Below are 22030 nucleotides of genomic sequence, written 5' to 3'. Positions count from 1 at the left end.
AAGATGTTCACCTCCTACGTCAAGAATAAGGATTCCCAAGATTCAATCATATTCGGTGATGGGAACCAAGGCAAGGTGAAAGGTTTAGGCAAGATTGCAATATCAAATGAGCAATCTATATCTAATGTGTTTTTAGTTGAGTCTCTTGGATATAATTTACTATCTGTCAGTCAATTATGTAATATGGGATATAATTGTTTATTTACAAATGTAGATGTGTCTGTCTTTAGAAGATGTGATGGTTCACTAGCTTTTAAGGGTGTACTAGACGGCAAACTTTATTTAGTTGATTTTGCAAAAGAGGAGGCCGGTCTAGATGCATGCTTAATTGCTAAGACTAGCATGGGCTGGCTGTGGCATCGCCGCTTAGCACATGTGGGGATGAAGAACCTTCACAAGCTTCTAAAAGGAGAACACGTGATAGGTTTGACTAACGTGCAATTCGAAAAAGATAGACCTTTTGCAGCTTGTCAAGCAGGTAAACAAGTGGGAGGAGCACATCACAGCAAGAATGTGATGACCACTTCAAGACCTCTGGAGCTGATGCATATGGACCTCTTCGGACCCGTCACCTATCTGAGCATAGGAGGAAGTAAGTATGGTCTAGTTATTGTTGATGACTTTTCCCGCTTCACTTGGGTGTTCTTTTTGCAGGATAAGTCTGAAACCCAAGGGACCCTCAAGCGCTTTCTAAGGAGAGATAAAAATGAGTTTGAGCTCAAGGTGAAGAAGATAAGAAGCGACAACGGGTCCGAATTCAAGAATCTTCAAGTGGAGGAGTTCCTTGAGGAGGAGGGGATCAAGCACGAGTTCTCCGCTCCCTACACACCTCAGCAAAATGGTGTGGTAGAGAGGAAGAACAGGACGCTCATTCATATGGCGAGGACTATGCTTGGAGAGTTCAAGACCCCCGAGCGTTTTTGGTCGGAAGCCGTGAACACGGCTTGCCACGCCATCAACAGGGTCTACCTTCACCGCCTCCTCAAAAAGACTTCATATGAGCTGCTAACTGGTAACAAACCCAATGTGTCTTATTTTCGTGTATTTGGGAGCAAGTGTTATATTCTTGTGAAGAAAGGTAGATCTTCTAAATTTGCTCCCAAAGCTGTAGAAGGGTTTTTATTAGGTTATGATTCAAATACAAAGGCATATAGGGTCTTCAACAAATCATCGGGTTTGGTTGAAGTCTCTAGCGACGTTGTATTTGATGAGACTAATGGCTCTCCAAGAGAGCAAGTTGTTGATCTTGATGATGTAGATGAAGAAGACGTTCCAACGGCCGCGATACGCACCATGGCGATTGGAGATGTACGGCCTCAGGAACAATTGGAGCAAGATCAACCGTCTTCCTCAACTATGGTGCTTCCCCCAACCCAAGATGACGAACAGGTACCTCAAGTGGAGGCGCATGATCAAGGGGGAGCACAAGATGTTCAAGTTGAAGAGGAAGAAGCACCTCAGGCACCTCCAACCCAAGTTCGAGCGACGATTCAAAGGGATCATCCCATCGACCAAATATTGGGTGATATTAGCAAGGGAGTAACTACTCGTTCAAGATTAGTTAATTTTTGTGAGCATTACTCCTTTGTCTCTTCTATTGAGCCTTTCAGGGTAGAAGAGGCCTTGCTAGATCCGGACTGGGTGTTGGCCATGCAGGAGGAACTCAACAACTTCAAGCGCAATGAAGTTTGGACGCTGGTGCCTCGTCCCAAGCAAAATGTTGTGGGAACCAAGTGGGTATTCCGCAACAAACAGGACGAGCACGGGGTGGTGACAAGGAACAAAGCTCGACTTGTGGCAAAAGGTTATGCCCAAGTCGCAGGTTTGGACTTTGAGGAGACGTTCGCTCCTGTGGCTAGGCTAGAATCAATTCGTATTTTGCTAGCATATGCCGCTCACCATTCTTTCAGGTTGTATCAAATGGATGTGAAGAGCGCTTTCCTCAACGGGCCGATCAAAGAGGAGGTGTACGTGGAGCAACCCCCTGGTTTCGAGGATGAACGGTACCCCGACCACGTGTGTAAGCTCTCTAAGGCGCTCTATGGACTTAAGCAAGCCCCAAGAGCATGGTATGAATGCCTTAGAGACTTTTTAATTGCTAATGCTTTCAAGGTCGGGAAAGCCGATCCAACTCTTTTTACTAAGACTTGCGATGGTGATCTTTTTGTGTGCCAAATTTATGTCGATGACATAATATTTGGTTCTACTAATCGAAAGTCTTGTTAAGAGTTTAGCAGGGTAATGACGTAGAAATTCGAGATGTCGATGATGGGCGAGTTGAACTACTTCCTTGGGTTCCAAGTGAAGCAACTCAAGGACGGCACTTTCATCTCCCAAACGAAGTACACGCAAGACTTGCTAAAGCGGTTTGGGATGAAGGACGCCAAGCCCGCAAAGACGCCAATGGGAACTGACGGACACACCGACTTCATCAAAGGAGGTAAGTCCGTTGATCAAAAAGCATACCGGTCTATGATAGGGTCTTTACTTTATTTGTGTGCTAGTAGACCGGATATTATGCTTAGCGTATGCATGTGTGCTAGATTTCAATCCGATCCTAAGGAGTGTCACTTAGTGGCTGTGAAGCGAATTCTTCGATATTTAGTCGCTACGCCTTGCTTCGGGATCTGGTATCCAAAGGGGTCTAACTTTGACTTGATTGGATATTCAGATTCCGACTATGCTGGATGTAAGGTCGATAGGAAGAGTACATCGGGGACGTGCCAATTCTTAGGAAGGTCCCTGGTGTCGTGGAACTCTAAGAAACAAACCTCCGTTGCCCTATCCACCGCTGAGGCCGAGTACGTTGCCGCAGGACAGTGTTGCGCGCAACTACTTTGGATGAGGCAAACCCTCCGGGACTTTGGCTACAATCTGAGCAAAGTCCCACTCCTATGTGACAATGAGAGTGCTATCCGAATAGCGGAAAATCCTGTTGAGCACAGCCGCACAAAGCACATTGACATCCGGCATCACTTTTTGAGAGACCACCAGCAAAAGGGAGATATTGAAGTGTTTCATGTTAGCACCGAGAACCAGCTAGCTGATATCTTCACTAAGCCTTTAGATGAAAAGACCTTTTGCAGGCTGCGTAGTGAGCTAAATATCCTAGATTCGAGGAACTTGGATTGATTTATAGCATACATGTGTTTATGCCTTTGATCATGTTCCTTATGCATTTTGTTGCTCACTATGGTGCTCAAGTTGTACAATCACTTCCCGGACCTCACAAGTCCTTGTGCAAGTGATGCACATATATAGGGGGAGTTGTGCTACAACTTGACCCTTTGAGACTAACCGTTTGCTTGAGTTTGCTTGATTTAGTCTCAAAGGAGTTTTGAAAGGGAAAAGGTGGACTTGGACCATGAAAGACTTCCACTGCACTCCGATGAGAGGGTAACTAATTCCAAGTTCATCTCACATCCTCTTATTGCCTTTGTGTTCTCATTTGAAGATTTTGGTGAGGCAATGGGGTTAACGGGCCAAGATTGATCCCGTTTTGGTGCTTGATGCCAAAGGGGGAGAAAATAAAGGCCAAAGCAATAGATGGATCAGCTACCACTTGAGAAATTTTGAAAATAGTAGATTAGAGCTTTTGGTTTGTCAAAACTCTTTTGTTGTCTCTTATGTCAAAAGTTGGCCTCTTGTGGGGAAAAATGTTGATTATGGGAAAAAGGGGGAGTTTTTGAATCTTGACTCAATTTCTCTTGGAATGACTCTCCTTATGTTTTAACTAGTGTGTTTGACTTAGAGATAGGAATTTGAGGTTGATTTGCAAAAACAAACCAAGTGGTGGCAAAGGATGATCCATATATGTCAAAATTGAATCAAAACAATTTTGGGTTCTTATTTGAATTGATTTTGCACTTGTTCTACTTGCTTTATGTTGTGTTGGCATAAATCACCAAAAAAGGGGAGACTGAAAGGGAAATGTGCTCTTGGACAATTTCTAAGTATTTTGGTGATTTAGTATCCAACACAAGTGCCTAAGTGTAAAATGGTGGACAAAGTACAAATCAAGGATAAAGGTATGTTTCTCAGACTTAGTACATTGTTTTAGAGACTAATGTATTGTGTCTAAGTGCTGGAAACAGGAAAAATCGAATTGGAATTGTCTTGGCTCGAGCAGCCAAGACTCTGCTCAGTCTAGGAGCACCGGACTATCCGGTGGTGCACCGGACAGTGTCCGGTGCGCCAGGCTGGCTCGAGCGAACTGGCCGCTCTCGGGAATTCACCGGCGACGTACGACTATAATTCACCGGACTGTCCGGTGTGCACCGGACTGTCCGGTGAGCCAACGGTCGGCCGGGCCAACGGTCGGCCGCGCGATCTGCGCGGGACACGTGGCCGAGCCAACGGCTAGAAGGAGGCATCGGACTGTCCGGTGTGCACCGGACATGTCCGGTGCGCCAACGGCTCTCAGGCTGCCAACGGTCGACTGCGCCATTTTTGGAAGGAAATCGGGCACCAGACAGTGTCCGGTGTGCACCGGACTGTCCGGTGCACCAGTCGACAGAAGGCAAGATCAGCCTTCCTTGAATGCTCTCAACGGCTCCTAGCTGCCTTGGGGCTATAAAAGGGTCCCCTAGGCGCATGGAGGAGTACACCAAGCATTCCTACAACATTTCTAAGCACCAAGACCTCGATTCCGCGCATTTGTTTCATTGTGATAGCATATAGAGCTCTAGTGGAGTTGTGAACTCATTGAGTTGTGTTGCGAGCTCTTGTTGCGACTTGTGTGCGTGTTGACACTCTGATTCTTGTGTCTTGTGTGCGTTGCTAATCCTCCCTTGCTCTGTGCTTCTTTGTGAACTTCAAGTGTAAGGGCGAGAGGCTCCAAGTTGTGGAGATTCCTCGCAAACGGGATTGAGAAAAGCAAGCAAAACACAGTGGTATTCAAGTGGGTCTTTGGACCGCTTGAGAGGGGTTGATTGCAACCCTCGTCCGTTGGGACGCCACAACGTGGAGTAGGCAAGTGTTGGTCTTGGCCGAACCACGGGATAACCACCGTGCCATCTCTGTGATTGATTTCTTGTGGTTATTGTGTTTTGTTGAGACTCCTCTCTAGCCACTTGGCATTTACTGTGCTAACGCTTAACCAAGTTTTTGTGGCTTAAGTTTTCAAGTTTTACAGGATCACCTATTCAACCCCCCCCTCTAGGTGCTCTCAGTCGAGTGCGGCGGTGTGACGGCGTCGAGCGCGGCGGCGTGGAGAGGGCAGCGGCGGCGCGGCGGTGAGAGTGAGAGAGAAAGAAACTTAACATGCGCTATTTACCCGTTCTTTGATACTCGGCAAAGATTTTTTTTAAAATTTTAAAATATTGTTTGCTGAGTGCCAGATCGCTGGCACTCGGCAAAGTCGTCTTCGTCGAGTGTCTCCTGGGCGACACTCAGCAAAGATTCTTTTACTATTCTTTGCCGAGTGTCCCCTGGGCCGACACTCGGCAAAGCCTACTTTGCCAAGTGTCATTTCTAGACACTCGGCAAAGTACATTTTTATTTTATTTATTTTCCCAACCAAATTTTTTATGGTGTGTTCTTACACTATATAGACCTACATGTGCCATTTTGAGACAATTAGAAAAGTGTTTTCTATAGCTAGTAGATTTAGTTCGTTTATTTGAATTTCTTCGAAAAAATCACATTTGAACTGCACGTCCCTCGAAACTTGGAAAACCATGCATGCAAAATGATATCCATACTAGTTAGCACAAGTTACGATCGATTTCAGGAGTGGACCGGAAACTTCAAGCACCATGCTCACTCAACATGGTCATGAACTTGCCATCCAGCTGTTTAAAAATTTTATAAAACATAAAAAAACTCAGAAAATCATAAAACTTGTCCACGTGTCATGATATCATATGTAGAGGCTGTGATAACAAATTTAGAATGTTTGAAGAAAATTGTGAGACATTATGTGTAGAAACCTAAGAGAACTACACATGAAATCATAGAGTTTCAATGTTGATCTCTTAGGTTTGTACACATAGTGCATCACAGCTTTCTCGAAACTTTTTCAAAATTTTATCACGGCCTCTACATATGATATCATGACACATGGACAAGTTTCATGATTTTCTGACTTTGTTTGTGTTTTATACAATTTTTAAACACCTGGATGACAAGTTCACGACCATGTTGAGTGAGCATGGTGCTCGAAGTTTCCGGTCCGCTCCTGAAATCGGTCGTAACTTGTGCTAAGTAGCATGCATATCATTTTTGCATGCACGATTTTTCAAGTTTCAAGTGACCTACAGTTCAGATCTGAATTTTCCAAAGAAATCCAAATAAACGAACTAAATCTACTAGCTATTGAAAACATTGTTATAATTGTCCCAAAATGGTACATGTAGGTCTACATAGTGTAGGAACATACTACAAAAAGTTTAGTGGCCAAAATAAAAAAAAATAAAAATATGCTTTGTCGAGTGTCCACAGAAGACACTCGGCAAAGACTCTCTTTGCCGAGTGCCAGCTATTTGGCACTCGGCTTTTTTATTTTATTTATTTTCCAACCAAATTTTTTGTGGTGTGTTCCTACACTATATAGACCTACATATACCATTTTGAGACAATTCGAAAAGTGTTTTCTATAGCTAGTAGATTTAGTTAGTTTATTTGAATTTATTCGAAAAAATCACATTTGAACTGCACGTCCCTCGAAACTTGGAAAATCGTGTATGCAAAAATGATATCCATGCTAGTTAGCACAAGTTACGACCGATTTCAGGAGCGGACCGGAAACTTCGAGCACCATGCTCACTCAACATGGTCGTGAACTTGCCATCCAGCTGTTTAAAAATTTTATAAACATAAACAAACTCAGAAAATCATGAAACTTGTCCACGTGTCATGATATCATATGTAGAGGTTGTGATAAAAAATTTAGAATGTTTGCAGAAAGTTGTGAGACATTATATGTAGAAACCTAAGAGAACTACACATGAAATCATAGAGTTTCAATGTTGATCTCTTAGGTTTGTACACATAGTGCATCACAGCTTTCTCGAAACATTTTTAAATTTTCATCACAGCCTCTACATATGATATCATGACACATGGACAGGTTTCATGATTTTCTGACTTTGTTTGTGTTTTATACAATTTTTAAACACCTGGATCGCAAGTTCACGACCATGTTGAGTGAGCATGATGCTCGAAGTTTCCGGTCTGCTCCTGAAATCGGTCGTAACTTGTGCTAAGTAGCATGCATATCATTTTTGCATGCACGGTTTTCCAAGTTTCGAGTGACCTGCAGTTCAAATCTGAATTTTCCGAAGAAATCCAAATAAACGAACTAAATCTACTAGCTATTGAAAACATTGTTATAATTGTCCCAAAATGGTACATATAGGTCTACATAGTGTAGGAACATACTACAAAAAGTTTGGTGGCCAAAATAAAAAATAAAAATATGCTTTGCCGAGTGTCCAAAGAAGACACTCGGCAAAGACTGACGGCCGTGAGCTGTAGACGGCCGCTAACGACCCTTTGTCGAGAGCCGTGTTTGTCGAGTGTTTGACGCTCGGCAAAGCAATCTTTGCCGAGTGTGCTTCGCTGTGCCGAGTGTCCTGCACTCGGTAAACAAGCTCTTTACCGAGCGCAGGACTTTGCTGAGTGCGGCGTTCGACAAAATCTTCTTTGCCGAGTGCCCGATAAAAAGCACTCGGCAAAGCCACCGGCACTCGGCAAGGACCCAGATTCCGGTAGTGTCTCCTCCTTATTTAATTTTGAGTAAGCAGAGGATTTTAGCCGATCTAATCTTCTCCGATTTTGTGGCTTCCAAACTAGCCCTAAAGAAGTCTTTAACACCCCCGGTACTAAAGGCGCGTCATCTCTCTCTTGTTGCTATACGCTGGGCGTGGACCAGTGCATGTGGCACGCACTTAAATACGACGTACCTGCCTGATCGACCGAGCTAGTGATAGTGGCGTACTACTACACCTGCGAATGAGTGTAGTACTCCAGTATATATGTAGAGAGAGAGACGCACAAACACACTGTACGTACGTACGTAGGATCCATATATTTGCCGACGTTTGTTGGTCGTTGCGCGCGGATCCATATATATATCGCGGTCGGTCGCAGCAGTAGCTAGCTAGCGGCACGATACGACCGAATTTTTTTGTATTTTAGCCCTTAAACAAAAGTAAAATCACGTTTAGACCTAAAAAATTTTTAAATGCAGTTTTGGACCCTTTGCTCGGCGCCATAGCCTATGGCGCCGAGGTCGTGTTGCGTTGGCACAACCCAGACGCGTGGCGTCGACGTGGAACCGAGCTCGGCGCCACAGATCTTGGCGCCGAGCTCGGTTGTGTTATTAAAATATTTGTTGCAGACATGAGCATAAAGCCCATCTAGCCCACTTGGTAGAGCACAAGGCTTCTAACCATGTGGTCGTGGGTTCAAGCCCCATAGTTTGCATTTTTTTGTTTTTTTTGTTTATGTCGTTGGTGTGTCCGCTTAAATTTATTTCTCGCCTAGATTTTTTTTATCTTTGTTTTGTCACTGAAGTCAGTTCAGCTTATATAATTTACCTATACTTACACTGAAGTTTTGCTAAAAATTTCTAGCCATCTGTCCCTTCCAAGGTGTAAGGGATCAAGAGCAAAAGCCCAATACAGTACAGCTGAATGTCGCCTCGCAACACCGTCGACATGCATGCATGGTCACTCTTTCAGCTGTACACACGTAGCTGGCACGACGTGTGCAGTGCGCGTAGGTATATACGCCCAGATGTAGCACAGGACATACATGTCTTATTGGCATGCATGCATCATCTAGGATGGCAGGGATCGATCGGACCATTTTGTAAATTAAGAAAACGTTAACTTGGTTGAAACCTAGATTAATTTGTATATTCGTGCCGAGAATATATATGGTTTATCGTCTCAGCTAGAGCTAGGAATAATGGCATGCAGACGACATAGGTTATGGCGCCGAGGTACGTGATACGCCGAGATAAAAAAAAATCTAGGCGAGAAATAAATTTAAGCGGACACACCAACAACATAAACAAAAAAAACAAAAAAAATGCAAACTATGGGGCTTGAACCCACGACCACATGGTTAGAAGCCTTGTGCTCTACCAAGTGGGCTAGATGGACTTTGTGCTCATGTCTGCAACAAATATTTTAATAACACAACCGAGCTCGGCGCCAAGATCTGTGGCGCCGAGCTCGGTTCCACGTCGACGCCACGCGTCTGGGTTGTGCCAACGCAACACGACCTCGGCACCATAGCCTATGGCGCCGAGCTGTGTTAGCTCGGCGCCATAGGCTATGGCGCCGAGCAAAGGATCCAAAACTGCATTTAAAATTTTTTTAGGTCTAAACGTGATTTTACTTCTGTTTAAGGGCTAAAATACAAAAAAAAAATCGGACGATACGACGACTACATACAGATACAATACAGCAAAATGCGAGGTGAAAGGACGTATATATCACGCGTCTGCCGTCCGGGGAGGGCTCCTAATCACGCGCACCCACACATGCACCCTGGCCCCACGTGCCAGGCAATTTGGCACTGTTTCGTCGGTGCAGCTGCTAGGGCACCTGCCAAACTCAGAAGGAGCGACAAGTTCTTGCACGCAGATCGATTGCGGGAATTCTCCTACTGGAGAATAATCTCTGCGGCTCTGCCTGGCCGAGCGATCGATGGACCGTCTGTCTGCGTCTGCGTCCGGCGGGGCCGATGAGCCGTCGCCATTGGGGGCAGACCGACCAACCAACCAACTCACACGTCTTGCCCGTCCGGTGATAGATCCCCTGCTGTTGCTGCGCCACCGCTCTCTCCGGCCGCTTCCACGAGCTAGAGTCGATCTGCACGCGGTCGGCTCCATGGCATGGGAGGGTGAGTGTTGAGCTGTGCAGGTGAGAGAGAGCGAGGTGTCATTCGTCGTGTCATCTACGAGCAGCCCAGTGGGCGCGCGCTAGGTGGGCTTGCAGGGCTCTGGTCTATTTCTATTTCACGTTCTTTCTTAAGCCTACGATAGCTTTATTTTACATTCCGTTTTCTTATTAGTTTTATCTGCACTACTGTTTTATTTAGAACAATCTCTGCATATTAAATCAATGCTGCACATATTTTAGGATATATTTTATGTAGTGGTAATATAGTACTCCCTCCGTTTCTTTTTATTAGTCGCTGGATAGTGCAAAATTGCACTATCCAGCGACTAATAAAAAGAAACGGAGGGAGTACCTACTTATCTATTAATATATACAGTTTATGTTGATTGTGCAACTGCAGATAAAGTTGACAAGTTGTCGCATAACTTTATTAACCAACATTAGGTTAACTCCAATAAGGATATGCAAAAGATGGGAATCCTAATACAGCGTTTGGGTTACGCAGTCAGGCAGTCAGCCGAAAGATGAGACCAAATCCATAAAAAAAATCGCGAGAGGATTGATGGATGCAAAGATGATATTATAGAATTTCGAGGAGATGAACTTGTTGTTTCCTAAGGGTAAATCCATTTATCCGTCTCTTCCCTAGCTTCCAGCATTCGATCATATATGAAAAGATAATGTATTCCTGAGCCTGCATGACAGAGGAGTGTGAAAATTATCTTCTAAAGACATTACTGATGAATGCCAGCATTGTGGATTCCTTATTTTTTTTTGCTAAGGAATAGAGGCAGGGGAAAGCCGTCATGGGGGCGTGATTGTTCCAAACATCCTGCCAAAAGAGGATAATGCTTCCATCACCCACACGAGGCATGGCATATCCTCTGAAGTAGGTGAGTAATTGTGTAACATCTCTCCACCAGAAGGGCCCTTTCTTATGAGAGCAGTGGGGGATCTGACCGAAGAATAGTAGGAGTCCCGCACCATATGGACCCAAGGAATGTCCAGTCTATTGTAAAACTTATGAACAAATTTCATCAGAAGGGCCACATTCTGAATTCTCGGATTAAGCACTCCAAGACCACCTTTGTTCTTTAGACAAGTGACCTTATTCCAAGCGATGAGAGAAGTGCCATAACGAGCGAGTTTTAGAAAGTGCAGTTTAGCCAGCCGACATTGAGTCTCATAACTAATGAACTGATTCTACTACATTTAAGGGCGAAAAGAACAACAATAGCCACAGCACCAGCATGTCTCAAAATGGCCTGAACAAATGAACAAAAGCACAGGATCAGCTAAACACGAATTTATTTCAGGCCATTCTTGTACTCAATTCTTAGCACAAATGGAAATAATAATCAGAGTAAAGATTTATACTGATCATACAGCAGTTTCAAGAGTGTAACGCGTATGCCAAATCTCTTTTAGAACCACAATTACAGCAGCACACTAGTATATGAAAAGATTGTCGACAGAGGACAGCAAAAATCGTATGAGAGCTACAGGTTGACACGCAATGATCGCAAGGCAGCTATGGAGAACTGTAAGCGACGACTGCACAGGTCGTGCAAAGAGAAGCATGCTGTGGCCCAGTCATTTACACGGGGAAAGTGTTGCCAAGGGAAGGGAGTACCATGAAAAGTATCTATGGACCACGAGCCTTTGTGAAGCATAAGCATCCTGATGATTGGCCATCAGGTATCATGCCACCGCCTTTGCTCGTGTCCAGAGCCTCTAAAAGCTGCACCACTTCATCCATATCAGGGCGTTTATCAGGGTTTGCATCCCAGCATTTCCGCATAACATTCGCAAATGCGCTTGGGCAGCAGCGAGGAATGTCTGGGCGCAAATTCTGCCGAAAGAAAGAAGAAATAATTTATAAAATGCATACTGTCCTGTGCACATTACATGAGGGAGAGAGAGAGAAAACTAATTGCATATATGCAGTATATATGGAACACAGGGCAAACCTGGTGAACAACGGCAGATGAGACATCGGCAAAACTTAGGTCTGGGTAAGGCATGTCACAGCAATAGATTTCCCATAAACAAATGCCAAAACTATAAACATCACACTTCCTGTTGTATGGCTTACCATCAAGAACCTATAGCACATACAAAGAAACGGGACAGACACTTTATTTTTAGCATGGGAATAACTGAAAATAATCCACATTATGGAACAGAAAAGATTAAAAAAAAGGTCAGTCCAGTAAATACCTCTGGAGCCATATAACCAAGTGTGCCTGTTGCACCAGTCATGTCCTTTGGATTCTGAGCCTCAACACGAGCAACACCGAAATCGGCAATCTTAAGGTTTCTCTGTGGAGTAAGCAGCATGTTTTCGCTTTTCACATCCCGATGTACAATCTTTCTGGAGTGCAGATAGCTCAATCTGCAAAGGAAATCTCCAGACAGTTAGCAGTGGATTCAGAGAAAACAATTCATGGCAGTATTTCAGCTTAAGTGTTATTTACCCTCTGGCCAAATCCAATGCAAGCTGGACCACAACTTTATAAGCAAGCTTCCGTCGGCTATTCTTTATCAAATATTGCTTCAAAGTTCCTCCAGCAAGATACTCTACCACAACACAACATGCTCTTGCTGGCAAATTTGTACGTGCAGCACCATTGGAATTGTTTGATGGAATCTTAAGGTCTGTGGTCCCCATAGATGCACCAACAAACTGCGAGAAAAAACAACACAATGCATTCAAGTACTTCTCCAATAGCACAAAAGGAAAAACTTTTTATGGAAGATACCTGCTATGAACTGGTCATGGGCAAATTTTGGTAATAATCAGCAAGCTAAGGATCAACAGCTTTACTACATAAACAAGCATCTATCCGGAGTTACAGACATGAACATGCACAGGAATTCATGAAAATATTCACCTTTGTAACATTAGGGTGGCTGAGCTTATGCCAAACAGCAACCTCCGTCTTAAATGATGTTCGTAAAGCAGCAGTTTCAGCCTCTGTGGCAAAACCATCTTCTCCCCAATCCAAAAGCTTCACTGCAGTATCACACAATAATCTTACTTATCTGTCCTTGGAATTGTGGACATATAGTGCACACATGTCAGCATGACAATAGCAGATCAATGAAGCATCATAAGTAATTGTGATAATAATATCAAAGAATCCCTATTCAACAGTGAAAGTATGTGGTTGTTAACTTAAGAGAATTGATTAAAAAACAGAAAAAGGAGACCCACCCCACCGAAAGTAAATGATATCATTTATTTATTATTAATGAAGCAATAAGAGGAAGCAAGTGCTCTGTGGTCTAAAACCACAATCTTGTAAGTCAAAGCAATAAATTTTAGATGAAAGCAATTGAATTGGATCAAAAAAATAAAATCTTAATCTAACAAAAATGTAGCACAAAGAGCTTCTGATAGCATTGTCATTTGTCGTGGTCACATATCTATAGCTGATGAACACAACAATGATATCTACTGTATATACTAAAGTTGCACAATGGCTTATTGACGACAAGCACAACAATGGCAAAACTAATCTTGAGAAGGCTACAGGAACATTACATAGTTTGGAAAGATTAAGTGCAAAACATTATTTGCACATCAATCTCCGAATGACGTGAAGATCAATTCGTAGAAGGATAGACGCTTAAAAAGATAAGGAAAAGGAAAAGAGGTCAACATCAAAACATTTCTGACTGGCAATAAATTGATTAAGGGGCATGGGGCAGGAGGACTGCAACCCAAAAGTGAAAAGTAAGAAATAGAGGGAAGAATGGGAACACATGCATACTTTGGGAAGTCGAGAAAGAATATCCTGAAACTATTCGTGCTGCAAGGTCATAAACTAGGAGTATGCAAAGCCACACATGCCCGTCTAAATTCTAGGCATGCGACAAGCTTAAATGTAGTCTAACCAGACCAGTCCATATTTACTATCTTACTGAATTCCTCCATTCAAGCAACAGATTTGTCAGCATTTTAACCACCAACCATTAAGGTCAAATGCACATTCTAAACCATAAGTTTCAGTTAGGAAAAGTTTCTTCTTAAGAAAAAAAAGGCATGCATATCTTAGAGTCCGCAATGTGATAGAACATATGGAGCAGTTGCAAAAGAACAGTAGATACATTGCAAATTCGCAATCAAGCATATGTAGCAGCATCTCAAGCACAAATGATCAAGACAAACCCTGGATTAGACAGAGAAGTGATGCCAGGTATTACTTTCCACAAAAAATCGAATAATAAGGCCTTCCATTCCATAGGTTGGATTGGAATAAACTTCAATAAGTAAGCTACTGGAACTAGTCAGTAGTCACACAGAAGCATTGTTTCAATCATGGGGTATATTGTTTCAGTCATGGGGTATGTTATTTCACCTTGAATCCATAAGACAGCATAAGACTTTTACCAAAGTGAGCCTGTCTGCAACATTATCATACACTTTGAAAGAAGCAGAGCTAGATCAATACCTGCGACGTCCTGTCCATCGTAGGTGCCCCGGTAGACCGTGCCATACGTCCCCTGAGCGATGACATAGCGGATCTCCAGCTTTGCAAGGTCGATCTCCCACTCCTCCTTTGGCCCCTGGGATTTGAGATTGGCTTTGCCCCAGGTCTTGGTGAGCTGGTTCTCCAGCTGGATGTCGAGGCTCGTAAGATCAATCTTGTCTGCACGCACATACGTATCGTTGCTTCCCAAGCTGCCGGACCTCTTCAGCTTCTCCTTCCCCTCGGCCATCTCGCTGGTGCTCGACGCCATCGCCGCAGCGGCCAAAAGTAGCTTTCCGGGAACGATTCCGGGAGGCACAAAACCAAGAGCACACGAACACCTTCACTGGAGATGGGGAACCGGTGTGCTACAGAACATGCTGGAGCACAAGAGACGAAACAGGAACCGGCTTCTCGCCCCCAAGAAGCCACCAATCCAAGAATCGGTAAAGCCTTTTGACCGGAGATAGCTAAAATCTTGGCCGAGACTTGACTGGAGATATGCACCACCAAACAAAATTCCACGAATTAGGCCGTGACCTGGCAGGAGAGGAGATAGACACCGGTGGATCCAATCCAACAAGTAAAGAGAGGATGCAGCTGTACTATACCGACCTAAAGCGACGGTGGCAGGCAGCACGGAGGTGAAGAGCCCCCGGGACCGACCGGCCAGGTTGACCAGCGGTCGACGAAACCGGCAGGAAAGATCGCGAGCTGGAGGCGCCGAACGCCCCGAATCCAATCAAGCAGAGGCCAGGTTGTCCTGAGCCCCCGCCCCGCAAGAACACAAGACCCGGCGGAGCCTCCGGTCGCGGATGGCGCAAATCGGCACCGAATCGGCGCAAGATTACCTCCGGGATGGTAAGGAGAAGTGGATGCGCCGTTGACTTGGCCGGTTTGGCCGGGAGCGGCGGTGCAATTGGCGCTCGGGGCGGGGTGGGGGCGGTTCCGGTGTTGACGAAGCGTAGGCGCGTAGCGAGAGCCGGTTGGGCAAGATGTTTATTGCTAGGGCCACTACCCACCACCGGCAGGAGCTGCGCCCGCTTCGCCTAGGCCTGTCCGGTCGCCTTGGCGCCTTGCCGTCTTGGCGGCTCCTTTGTTCTACGCCGCGTCTCTTGCGGCCGCAAAGGATATGCTGCTTCCCCACGGTCCAAGCTGGACTGCAGACGAGAGATTTTTTCTTTCGCATACGGCATGCGCTCGAGATTATTGCCAGTCATGCCCAAGATGATTGCCAGTCATCTTCATACATGTGGGTCCTCGATTTTCATCTGTCAAAAAGGTTGGCTGCTTTACTTGCCTACTAGTTGGTTTCCTGCTTAAGAAGCCACAGCTTTTCGTTTGAGTTGAAGAACCCCAGTTGTTTGGTTTATTGTCTAACTTGTCACGATTCGCCACATCTAAGATTAGATAAGTTTGACTAAATTATGCATATGTTTAGTTTAATTTAAAGCCACAGTTATGGTAAGATTTTTCTCCTGCTGCGTAGGTCTCACTCGTCAATGACCGATAAAATTGTGACAAGATTCGCTTAGAGCAACTCCATTAGTTCTCTAAAAGACTTCTTAAATCAATAATTTAGGTAGTTAACATGAAAATTATTCTCCAACAGTTCTCTAAATGAACTTTCTAAATTTAACAACTTGTCATCTAACCTCATTTTCTCTCTACATTTGTCAACCATTTAACAACTCCCTAAACAAAAATGTTGACTGCATTATATAGTTTTTGTGACTTATTTTTTATGTGGATAGATACAAAACAAAATTACAACCTATATTTAGAGAACTATTGGAGAACTCACATTTTTTTACTTCAAAAGCCATTTAGCACTTCTTAAATCTGTGATTTAGAGAGCTAAAATTTACATAACTATTGGAGTTGCTCTTAGGCGTGGCAAACTGTGGCGTAGAATTTGAGCGACTAACCTTATGCACATTAGGCAAATGTGACATAACATTGTTTGGCAATTTTTTGGCACCATAGTTATAGAATCAAACAACCCCTAAATTTAGACGGGAAAGTTAGGAAAGTTGTGGCGGAAACCAAACATACAGCTGACAAGTATACTACGAAACAAAATACAAAGATAAATTTATTGGCACCTTTTTTGTGTAAACCTGGTAATTATAATCAAAGTTTGATTTGATCTGTATCCTTTTCAGGACCGCAGGTGCACTCGCATTTCTTATCCTCGCATCGCAGGAACGAAAGCACCAGCCATGGAACCAACCATAAAGCAGGCACACGTACGTCTGGTGTTGCGTACGTCAGGACACGCAGCCCAGCCCTAGACCATGCATGTGTGTGACAGGGACCGAGCTTTTGCTCCCACTACCGGATCATGTGGCGGTGCCGCCTTAAAGCCAAGATCATCCGATCCAGCACCGAAAAAAAAAGATCCCGAATGGCCGGCGATGGAGGATGCATGGCTCTCTGCTAGACAAGACGACGGTGCGCAATGGCGTACGTTCAGAGATTCAGAAAGCTAACTAGAGCTTGCGGCTGAAGCAACTCTTGTGCTACAGAGTGGTTCCGTTCGTTAGTTGGTAGAGGCCCCGGGTAGAGCACGCAGCAACCATGGTCGTCATGGTGGGTGGCGGCCGGCCGGCGCCTGGCGGCCTCTCCTTTTCGCCGGCCGGCCGATTCGGAGCCCACCTCACATCAGATTCAGACAGCCGCCTACATGACTAGCATATTATTACCAAGTGCAGTGTAGTGCCTAGTGGGGGATGAGCGTGAGATAAGGAGTCGTTGATCGTGGGCCCGATTCCTAATTCTTCGCAGCGAATTGCTCTGTTAGCCGATGAAGAAGTTTCTTCCCCTATAAAAATGTAAACAGAAAATTTTCTTCTTTTGACGGATAAACAGGGACGGAGATAGGAAACATTCTCCATCCCCGTTCCTCGTAAGGTCCCGTTAAATTTGTACGTGACGATGTTTTTGTGTACTAGTTAATAATAAAACTAAATAATTATATTGTCAAAATATTACTCATTTTACAAATATATTCATTTTGATGTATATATAATAATTTCTTACTCTGTCAATGTATACAAGTGACAATATTTTACATTAATAATAAAAGATGCATGTCTTAATTATAATTTAAGCGAGAACGTGGTTCCTCGTCGGGGATTTATCCTCACGGCAAACGGGGAGATTTCCGTGATTTTTTTGTTACGGGGATGGAGATAGGGATGGGGAGCTATTCCCCGACGAGAAATTCCTCATTACCATCCCTAATCGTGACTACTCATGCAGCAAAGCAAAGTAAGAAAGTGGTTGTCATAATAAAACCTAGAGAGTAATTCGAGCATCTTATGTTCCTAAATACAAATTTAAGAAGTTCAACGGTTATGTCAAAGATGTGACTAAATTTATAAAGTCCCTATCCAACCTTATATTGTTGCTAAATATAAACCTTATATTGTTGCTAAATGTAGCAAGCTTCTGTTCACTCTCGAAGCATAGATGTATACCAAAAATATTTGGTAACTAAAATAGAGAACTATTGGAGAACACACAAAATTTACTCCATGTTACCATTTAGCAACTCTCTTGTTGGGGGTTCTCTTTGGCCAAATGTCTTCAAAATATTGATTTGTTAATTGTTTCTAAGTATGTTTCAGATATATCAAAAGGATTGACAATTTATGAAAGTACCCTTTGACGGTACTAAGGACTTGGATGTCGCCTAGAGGGGTGAATAGGAAAATATAAAAACTTAAACTCAAATGATTTTTTTACTCTACTCGAAGCGTTAATCACGGCGGAATAAAATAAGTCAAGTAGATCGCGGCAGAATAGAGTCTTTGCCTCAAAATATCATGTACTTCACATAAAGCTTATACCAAAGATAAGTAGAGAAGTGAAAATAAGAAAGCAATGCAAGAGACAAGAGACAAATCATTTTTTCCATGGTTTGCCCAAGCCTGAAATGTTGCCTACATCCACGTTGGAGTTAGCCAACTTGACTCTATTACAACTCCATCCGGTTGCTTAGGTTTATCACCAGTGTGATAAATCGAGTCTTCCACTATCTTAGATGATGGTTGCAATACAATAGAAATGTGACTATCACAAGTTAGCAGCTCTCCGGTAGATGAACAAAACACCAACACTTGTTCAAGGTCATTGCTCACTCTTGCAGCAACACTACACCTCTCTGTTTGGCTAGAACGAACGCCAAACACTAAATCTACAGAGAATACACAAGAGATGAGACAAATATGACTATAAGCACTATTGTGAAAGTCTCCTAGAGGGGGTGGATAGGCGAAATCTGAAATTTATAACTTAATCCACAAACTACAAGCCGGGGTTAGCGTTAGAGCGAATATCAAGTCCGGGAGAGAGGGAAAACAAATCAACCAAGAAAATAAAGCGGATGACACGGTGATTTGTTTTACCGAGGTTTGGTTCCAAAGAACCTAGTCCCCATTGAGGTGGTCACAAAGACCGAGTCTCTTTCAACTGTTTCCCTCTCTCAAACGTTCACTTAGACCGAGTGAGCTTTCTCCTTAATCAAACAGGTCACTTAGACCCCACAAGGACCACCACACACTTGGTGTCTCTTGCTTTGATTACAAGTCACCTAGAGAACAAGAATGAGGAAGAAGAAAGTCAACCAAGCAACAAGAGCAACAAAGAAACACAAGACGATCTTCTCACAAGTCCTAAAATACTAGAGTTGAATTGTGGACTTTGATTGGATCGGAGGCTTTGATTTGTGTCTTGGAGTGTTGTGTATTGCTCTTGTATTGAACGCACTGTTGTGAATGCTTGGATGGTTAGAGTGGAGGTGGTTGTGGGGTACTATAGCCCCCAACCACCAATTCAACCGTTGGGGCAGGCTGTTGTCGATGGGCGCACCGGACAGTCCGGTGCGCCAGCCACGTCACCCAACCGTTAGGGTTCTGACGGTTTCGACCGTTGGAGCTTTGTCTTCATGTGACACCGGACAGGCACTGTTCACTGTCCAGTGCGCCTTCTGGCGGCTGCAATGACTCTGCGCGAACTGTCCACGCACTGTAGCACTTTTGCAGGTGTCCATTACAGTCGATCGTTGCGCTGGAGCCGTTGCTCCGCTGGCACACCGGACAGTCCGATGGCACACCGGACAGTCCGGTGAATTATAGCGGAGCGGCTCTTCTGAAACCCGAAGGTGGCAAGTTTGAAGCCGTATGGCCCTGGTCACCGGACACAGTCCGGTGGCACACCGGACAGTCCAATTTGCCAGACCAGGGTTCACTTCGGTTTCTTTTGCTCCTGTCTTTTTGAACCCTAACTTGTTCTTCTTATTGGTTTATGTTGAACCTTTAGCACCTGTAGAATGTATAATCTAGAGCAAACTAGTTAGTCCAATTATTGGTGTTGGGCATTCAACCACCAAAATCATTTAGAAAAAGGTTAAACCCTATTTCCCTTTCAATCTCCCCCTTTTGGTGATTGATGCCAACACAAACCAAAGCAAATATATAAGTGCAGAATTGAACTAGTTTGTATAAGGTAAGTGCAAAGGTTGCTTGGAATTAACCAATTTATATTTTTTATTAGATATGCATGTTGCTTTTTTTATTTAACATTTTGGACCACGCTTGCACCACTTGTTTTGTTTTTGCAAACTCTTTTTGGAAAATCTTTTCAAAGTCTTTTTGCAAATAGTCAAAGGTATATGAATAAGATTTTGAGAAGCATTTTCAAGATTTGAAATTTTCTCCCCCGTTTCAAATGCTTTTCCTTTGACTTAAACAAAACTCCCCCTGAATGAAATGCTCCTCTTAGTGTTCAAGAGGGTTTTACCAAATTTTTGTAAATACCAATTGAAAGAGATCAAATTCATTTGATACCAATTTGAAAAATTCTTGATTTTTTTTAATTTGGTGGTGGTGCGGTCCTTTTGCTTTGGGCTTAATATTTCTCCCCTTTGGCATTAATCGCCAAAAACGGAGTCTTTTGAGAGCCCTTCTACTTTCTCCTCCACTGGTAAAAAATATGAGTGAAGATTATACCAATTGAAGAGTGGTGTGGAGTAACGGCGAAGGGTAATTGATACCGATAGAGTGAAGTGGAAGCCTTGTCGTCGCCGAAGACTCCATTTCAATCTATGGCTTAGTAGAAATACACTTGAATACACATTAGCCATAGCCTTGGCACATAAATAATAAGAATTATGCATTTGTACCAAAGTGAAAGAGATATGATCAAAGGTATATAAAAGAGCTATGTGTGCAATGTTTCAATCAAAATTCCGAGAATCAAGAATATTGAGCTCATTCCTAAGTTTGGTAAAGGTTTTCTCATCTAATGGTTTGGTGAAGATATCAGCTAATTGTTCCTTGGTGCTAACATAAGCTATCTCAATATCCCCTCGTTGTTGGTGATCCCTCAAAAAGTGATATCGAATGTCTATGTGCTTAGTGCGGCTGTGTTCAACGGGATTATCCGCCATGCGGATAGCACTCTCATTGTCACATAGGAGAGGGACTTTGCTCAATTCGTAGCCTAGTCCCTGAGGGTTTGCCTCATCCAAAGTAATTGCGCGCAACAATGGCCTGCGGCAATGTACTCGGCTTCGGCGGTAGAAAGAGCTACTGAGTTTTGTTTCTTTGAAGCCCAAGACACCAGGGATCTTCCCAGAATTTGACAAGTCACTGATGTGCTCTTTCTATCAATTTTACACCCTGCCCAATCGACATCGGAATATCCTATTAAATGAAAAGTGGATCCCTTGGGGTACCAAAGTCCAAACTTATGAGTATATACTAAATATCTCATGATTCTTTTCACGACCCTAAGGTGAACTTCCTTAGGATCGGCTTGGAACCTTGCACACATGCATAAAGAAAGCATAATATCCGGTCGAGATGCACATAAATAGAGTAAAGATCCTATCATCGACCGGTATACCTTTTGATCTACGGATTTACCTCTCGTGTCAAGGTCGAGGTGCCCATTTGTTCCCATGGGTGTCTTGATGGGCTTGGCGTCCATCATTCCAAACTTGTTAAGTATATCTTGAATGTACTTTGTTTGGCTGATGAAGGTGCCTTCTTGGAGTTGCTTGACTTGAAATCCTAGAAAGTACTTCAACTCCCCCCATCATTGACATCTCCAATTTTTTAATCATGATCCTACTAAACCCTTCACATGTAGATTTGTTAGTAGACCCAAATATGATATCATCAACATAAATTTGGCATACAAACAAATCCTTTGCAATTGTTTTAGTAAAGAGAGTAGGACCGGCTTTACCGACTTTGAAGCCATTAGTGATAAGAAAATCTTGAAGGCATTCATACCATGCTCTTGGGGCTTGCTTGAGCCCATAAAGCGCCTTTGAGAGTTTGTAAATAGGATTAGGGTACTCACTATCTTTAAAGCCGGGAGGTTGCTCAACATAGACCTCTTCCTTGATTGGTCTATTGAGGAAGGCACTTTTCACGTCCATTTGATAAATCTTAAAGACATGGTAAGTAGCATAGGCAAGTAATATATGAATGGACTCAAGCCTAGCTACGGGTGCATAGGTTTCACTGAAATCCAAACCTTCGACTTGTGAATATCCCTTGGCCACAAGTCGAGCTTTGTTCCTTGTCACCACACCATGCTCGTCTTGCTTGTTGCGGAATACCCATTTGGTACCTACAACATTTTGATTAGGACGTGGAACAAGATGTCATACCTCATTCCTCGTGA

At 43.5% G+C, this 22030-nt stretch overlaps 1 protein-coding gene and 1 long non-coding RNA gene across 3 annotated transcripts; one reads left to right on the top strand and one right to left on the bottom strand.

The window, feature by feature from the left end:
- Positions 1 to 10417: 10417 nt before the first annotated feature.
- LOC100274496 (Protein kinase superfamily protein) lies at positions 10418 to 15627 on the bottom strand. 2 transcript variants are annotated; one of them, XM_008670421.4, is made up of 8 exons: positions 14945 to 15627; positions 14312 to 14822; positions 12749 to 12870; positions 12332 to 12540; positions 12075 to 12249; positions 11825 to 11959; positions 11488 to 11706; positions 10418 to 11119 (listed from the first exon to the last, which is right to left on the bottom strand). In XM_008670421.4, exons 2-7 carry the CDS (start codon positions 14598 to 14600, stop codon positions 11500 to 11502), a joined length of 1137 nt encoding a protein of 378 aa, XP_008668643.1. In that variant the 5' UTR covers positions 14601 to 14822; positions 14945 to 15627; the 3' UTR covers positions 10418 to 11119; positions 11488 to 11499. The 2 variants fall into 2 exon arrangements, with proteins under 2 accessions (XP_008668643.1, NP_001142326.1); NM_001148854.1 differs by lacking the exon at positions 10418 to 11119 and having other exon boundaries at positions 11193 to 11706; positions 14945 to 15411.
- On the top strand, positions 14948 to 17268 carry LOC111590566 (uncharacterized). Its single transcript, XR_002749691.2, has 2 exons — positions 14948 to 15611; positions 16495 to 17268. It is a non-coding gene; the product is annotated as an uncharacterized lncRNA (long non-coding RNA).
- Positions 17269 to 22030: the final 4762 nt, after the last annotated feature.

The sequence above is a fragment of the Zea mays genome, chromosome 1 (assembly GCF_902167145.1).
Source record: "Zea mays cultivar B73 chromosome 1, Zm-B73-REFERENCE-NAM-5.0, whole genome shotgun sequence".
Classification (NCBI taxonomy): domain Eukaryota; kingdom Viridiplantae; phylum Streptophyta; class Magnoliopsida; order Poales; family Poaceae; genus Zea; species Zea mays.
This window is presented reverse-complemented; position numbering and strand designations above follow the sequence as displayed.

Excerpts from the sequence above, each read along its gene's own strand:
- LOC100274496 (XM_008670421.4), bottom strand. The coding sequence starts at position 14,600 with ATGGCGTCGAGCACCAGCGAGATGGCCGAGGGGAAGGAGAAGCTGAAG. Across the intron at positions 12,250-12,331 it reads GCATTGGATTTGGCCAGAGG|ATTGAGCTATCTGCACTCCA; the intron begins GTAAATAACACT and ends TTTCCTTTGCAG. Across the intron at positions 11,707-11,824 it reads CATCTGCCGTTGTTCACCAG|AATTTGCGCCCAGACATTCC; the intron begins GTTTGCCCTGTG and ends TTCTTTCGGCAG.